The 5,988-nt window shown below is 47.4% G+C and overlaps 2 protein-coding genes across 2 annotated transcripts in view; one reads left to right on the forward strand and one right to left on the reverse strand.

Moving 5' to 3' along the window:
• The window catches only part of LOC306828670 (myomegalin-like), a 5,409-nt gene extending 1,775 nt beyond the window's left edge, over positions 1-3,634 (forward strand). Inside the window, exons 2-6 of the mRNA XM_079351215.1 lie at positions 261-337; positions 1,336-1,459; positions 1,641-1,801; positions 2,167-2,281; positions 3,525-3,634. Coding sequence (XP_079207341.1) covers positions 261-337; positions 1,336-1,459; positions 1,641-1,801; positions 2,167-2,281; positions 3,525-3,599 — 552 coding nt within the window. The 3' untranslated portion in view covers positions 3,600-3,634. The remainder of the gene's footprint in view (positions 1-260; positions 338-1,335; positions 1,460-1,640; positions 1,802-2,166; positions 2,282-3,524) is intronic.
• Positions 1-5,988, reverse strand: part of LOC306828523 (interferon-induced protein with tetratricopeptide repeats 1B-like) — a gene marked incomplete at its 5' end in the record, with an annotated part of 201,523 nt that overhangs the window by 156,401 nt on the left and 39,134 nt on the right. The gene's annotated exons all lie outside the window — the stretch shown is intronic.

The raw sequence follows: 5,988 nt of genomic DNA on the forward strand, positions 1-5,988 counted from the left end.
TGCTTTATGTAGCGTCTGTATTCCTCCACTGCCAGTTGATGCACTTTCATTACAAACCGAGGAAACTTTTGTCATAGGAGCAGTCGGATCTGTTCAATGTGCTATTTGCTTTTTTTATCCCTTTTTCATGTCCTCATATTTGGAGCTTAAACTGTATTTGGGATGCATTGTTCTTACTGCGTCTATTCAGCAGAAGTGATGATTTCTAAATGCATGAAAAGCTCCTCTGTGAAAGTTTTATCCGTCTCTTTTTCTTTCAGAACATCGAGTTGAAGGTGGAAGTGGAGAGTCTGAAAAATGAGCTGGACGAGAAGCAGCAGCTTGTGGACAAAGCTCTGTGAGTACCTGACTCCTTCCTTCGCTGTGACCATCTTTGAGTTTGAGCCCCGCAGGCCTTAAACCTTCAAATGCCTCCACTCACACCAGAGCTTTTAAGCAACCAATCACACGCTGAGAAGTCGAACAGAGAAAGACACAAACTGTCTTTTCATCAGTTCATCAGAAGCCGGGCGGACTCTCGTCACACGTGAGCTGGCCGGCCCGTAAACTATCACAACACTGAGCTCTGAGGAGCCATGTTTGGGTTCAGCACTGAGGGAGGAAGAGGATGAAGGGGGGGGGGGGGGGGGGGGTCTGTGTTTGAAAGGGGGGAGGGGGCAGAGTAAAGGGCAGAGGGGTCTTTGGATGACTATTGGAGCTGCAGCACCTGTCTGTGAGGCAGCTGTCTGAGACTCAGGAGCAGCAGGACGACGTCCGTGTACGACTCATGTTTTTAAAGACAGAAATGTCTCCTCTATTTAAAGAGGAAATCAAAGTTTAAAGGCCTCACACTGTCGCTGCTTCGTAGTGTTGTGTCTTCAGTCTTTCCTCAGGAGTCCCTCTCTGTACTCTGGAGCTCGCTCGACCACCTCTCTCTCTCTCTCTCTCTGTGTTTTCTTTGCTGACCCTCGACAACATGGCTGCTCTCCTGACTGAGTCTTTCTCTCTCCGCTCGTGTGGAGGCGTGGTGATTGGTTGAATATGGAGGGAGAGAGATCTTTGAATAAAACTAAAAAAGCTCAGACTCAGATCCGTGCGTTCGTTTAAAGTTGAGTGTGTCTGTTGGTTTGTGACCGGACAGTTCTGTTGCTCGTCCTTTAACCCCGTCACGCTCGCGTGTTCGAAGGCTCTGCTGCCAGAAGAGAGAACAGCAACAACACAAGTTAAAGAGAGGGTCTCATGATTCCCCCCTGGTGGCAGGCTCTACATACTGCACCTTTAAGAGATTTTTAAAAACAAGGCGTCGAGGTCAAGTTTTGTAACATTTGGTTTTCTGATCCTGTCACCCTGTCATAGGTCGACCGCGGAGAGCTTGTCCAATCAGAGCGAAGCAGAGCTACAGCGTCGTCTGGCAGAGCGTCAGGAGGAGATCAGCCACATGCAGGAAATCCTGCAAACCAAAGTTCATCTGCTGCAGGAGGTACACACACACACACACACACACACACACACACACACACACACACACACACACACACACACCTGTCCTAAAATACTAACAACTGATGACAAGTCAGTGACTCTGAATGAAGTGCAATGACCCTTTGAATAAGTATAAAGAGGAGCATCGGTGACGATGATGGTGTCCGTGCTGTGTGCAGGAGGCGGAGTTAGCGCGTGCTGAGGCCGAGCGCATGGCCTCGCTGGCCGACTCGGAGTCCCAGCGCTGCCTCGCTCTGGAGAGAGAGATGGTGGAGAGGACGGAGGAGAGCGCCGGCTCAGCTGGACTCTTCACTCAGCACGCCGTGGCCCACAAAGACAGGTACACTTCACTTTTCTTCAAACTGACTCTCCACGTACAGACTCTTCTTTTCCTTCACTTTATGCACATGCTCAGTGTGGCGTGACCTTCTTTTACCCTTGGAGGTGTCTGGTGGCGATGCGGTTTCTATTCTCAGCTCAGCGTGCTCTGATACTGCAGCAGACTCAGATATCGACTGACCTTGTCACTAACAGCATCGTGCCGGGAACAAAGCACCAGAGCTCTGATCTGCAAACTGTAACTGACCCCTTCATTTTAACCTGTGTGCCCCTCTCTCTCTCTCTCTCTCTCTCTCTCTCTCTCTCTCTCTCTCTCTCTCTCTCTCTCTCTCTCTCTCTCTCTCTCTCTCTCTGCCGCCGCCTCAGGGCGATCGAGGAGTTGAAACAGCAGAAACATTCGCTGGGTCTCCGCGTCGAAGAGCTGGAGCTCAGAGTGCACAGTCTGTCCTCGTCTCTCGCAGAGAAAGCAGAAGAAGCGAAGGTACTTTTCACTACATCATGGTGTTAGATGATCACACACTGGAGGAAAGGAAGGAGCGTGATCTTTCTCATGCATGTAAATAAAAACAGAGCCTGTAATAGTGAAGATTGATGGAGCGCACAAACACAAGCGACCGTCTGAAGGTTGAAGCTGTGAAGTTTGGGCTTTTGGTTGTTGCCATCCAAGTCTTTTGACGGCGGAGAGAAGTGATCAAGGTCTGTAGCTTGTTCACCAGCACCAATAATCTGAAATCAATCCAGTTCATGGATTCAAAAAGTTACAAATGCTGAGCTCTGAGCTAACGCCTGTGCTTTTTGACCACTCTTCTAAAAGCAGCCTGCGGCTCGGTGTGAGCGACATGCAGGATAAACTTGGGTCACCTCCTCGTGTTTTGGCTCAGACCTCAGACGGGCTGTCTGACTGAATGTTCACGTCCACATGTGGGTCAGTGGAGCGCGGCGAGGAAGATAAAAACACGAGCTGACTGAAACATTCTGGACGTTATTTTTACACCAGAGTGGCTCGTACATCGTGTATTTTTAATCCTAATAGATACCGTGCATGTTACCTGATACAGCTGCTGATTTGTCTGTGCTCAGCACACACCAGTAAAGAATAGAGTGGGATGAACTCTGAACTGGAAGTAGGGTTACTGGCACAAGCACCAACTATCACTGCATGGAGTTCATACAGACAGCAGCTTGTGCCCTTCATCAGGGTCATCCTCTTCAAAACCTCGTGACACTCTTAGACTGCAGGACTTTGTGTGTAGTGTAATATCCTGCAGTTCCTGGAGTGTCCACTAGAGGCTGGCTGCAGCAGCACAGGAAGTCACATACACACCCATTCAAACAGCCTGTTTTTACAGCAGACATGAACATGTTTACAGCCTGCTTCAAAAAACCAAATAGGTGTGATTAGCTCATGTCTCCATCCACACACACTGTACGGGGGGGGGAATGTTTTGATGACTCAGCAGTTTTGATTGGATGAAGGATCAGAGTTATTCACAATAAGGCGTGTAGCTGAGCTGATTGACAGGTGGGATTTAGGCTCTTCTCTTGGCAGTGACTTGCACCACATGAAGACAAGTTTTCACTGAAAGCAAATAGAGAGGCGGCTCCACCTGGTGGAGCTTCATCAACACTGCATGTCATAGTGAGGCTTTCACAGCAGCCCTTGTTGTTTCTGAATCATTTATGTTCATGCACTCATCAGGACGTTTACCTCGTTTACCTCACAGGTCTCTCTCCATGTTTCAAAAGCATCTCCAACATTGATCCTGCACGGAGAGAATCTGTCGCTCACTGAACATTAAAAAAGGGAGAGATCTTCATTCTGCATCTGTGTTAATCCTCCGCTGTCACACTTTGCTTTTTCTGCCACTCTGAGAAAAATAAACAGAGTGAGAGGTCTGTCAGCAGTGTTTGCCTCATATCTCTGATTAGGATTAATTGATATTTGATTGCTTGGCTCGTTCCAGCAGATCAGTGTTTTGGTGTTGTGTCTCCAGAGGGCTTGTAGGCTGACAGATGTGAACACGGTCAGAGTCAGAGGAGGTCAACACACACACACACACACACACACACACACACACACACACACACACACACTGTGCAAACACACACACACACACTGGAACACACAAATCAGATGTGAGAACAGCTTTGTCAACAACTCATCCATCCTGCTGCGTAGATTAAAGACAGATGAGGAACTCGTCTGTGGGAAAAAGATCCTGAAAGTGTCAGTGAGAGAAATGACATGAGCTTTTAATGAGCACCGGTTCATGCCCCCCCCCCCCTCCCCCTCATTCTCCTCTGTAACTGTGTGACATTCCCGTGTGGGCCGGTCCAGGACTCGGCGCCCCTGGGAAACACATGAACTCATTCCACGCTGACGATTCAGAGGATTTAATGAACCTGATGGAAAACAGTCCAGCCTCGTTCGTGCAGGTCGCTCCCCGCTCGCAGAGTCAGACACAAACTGCTGCACGACGTCGACTTATTAAAGACCTGCACAGAACCAGAACTTCAGTATTTGATCAATGACAGAAACCCTTGTCGCACCTCGGGGAATTTGTCTTGCACCAATAATATAAAACACCAACATTTCCAGGACGGCACATGAAAACAAGTTCAAGCATCACGTGATTAAATGTGGGATTTCTGTAGCAAGTTAAACAAAGTGCAGAATGCAGAGATTCATCCTGTGTGATCAGAGCGTATCAAACAGCTGAGTACGGCGTGGTTCAGAGGTCAGTCCTCATCCGGGTCATTCTGAACCTGCACCCTGAAGTCCAGAGACCAAAGGGGGTGTGGAGGGTCAGCTGTGAACTCTTGTGGATAAAGACTAAATGTAATTGTTGTTAAATATACACATATACTTTTTTTATTATAGATGTTTGTCCTCTTAGGGCTTCCGTTACAAGTGATTAAAAAATGTTTTTTTTCTAATCCAAATGTAAACTAGGAGAGTATTTAAACTCTAATCTAAGACTGGGCTAAAATAACAAACTGGCTTTGAGAATCACTCAATATGACGTCACAACGATGTTCAATGTGGGGTTTGATTTATTACATATATGTTTAATTAAAGAAAGGTGGAAATAATTTGTTGTGTAAGATGATCTCAGTGAGACCCTCCCGATCCCTGCAGAATGGTTCAGTCCAGACAGCTGCGAGACGTCTCACTCTGCCACAAATGTGGGAGACCGTAAAGCATAATCATCACCAGTGTTTGAGGCTTTAATTTGTTTGTGAGATGGTGAATCTTTATTAACAGAACCAGTTTACAGAACCAGTTTACAGTTTTCTGCTATAAGAATTCTGAAAAAGTTAAACATGTAAAGCTACTCTCTCAGTTCTCTCTAAATGCAGGTTTAAAAAGCTCAACCTGCTTTCTCGACCCCATCAAATCCAATCTGCTCAAAAACGGTCTTAGACTGTGTTGTGAAGCGCTTCGTAGATTACACTTATTGTAATTATTATTATGAACTGTGGGGGAAATGAAGACAAGGCTGCAGCCAGCACCCAGGACAAGTTAGAGCTGCGGAGTGAGACGTCTTCCTGCGCACAGACGATCTTTGGTTTCTGTCAACGTTGTCTCGGTGTGAACGCGCTCGTGCTCTGACAGCCTCTCCCTCCATCCACAGCTGATGAGGCCGCGCAGGGTGAGCGGGACACCGGGCAGGGACACCGACTGTCTCCGATCAATCTCCGATAAATCTGATCGGTCGACCAGAAAAGATCGTTTATTTATTTTCCGTGTTCGTGTCAGATTCCAGCGGGGCGGCTGCAGCTGCTGCAGAGGGGGAGATGCTGCAGCCTGCAGGGAGGCGTCATTGATTCATAAAGGCGTTAAAACACAGACAGGACTTTAACGGAGAACATGGAGGATTACCAAACCGGATCGATCTGTCATCACATGTCGGAGAGGAAGTGAAAATGTGACCACGAGCAGACATCCGCTCTCTGCCTGGAATTCATCTCTGAATTAAAGCTTCAGATCACGTTTTCCTGTCAGCGTGACACCACGAGATTTGGATTTTTCTTCTCGCACGAACCCGCAGCAGCTTCCTCGTTTCATCTCCATCATCCAGTCACCCGGATTTATCTGTGTTCAAGACATGCAACCGATACACTGAGCATGCGCGACTTTAATACAAGGACTGAAACATCTGATCTGAGATTTCAACTTTTTCAAAC

The sequence above is a fragment of the Symphodus melops genome (assembly GCF_947650265.1).
Source record: "Symphodus melops genome assembly, chromosome: 8".
Taxonomy (NCBI): domain Eukaryota; kingdom Metazoa; phylum Chordata; class Actinopteri; order Labriformes; family Labridae; genus Symphodus; species Symphodus melops.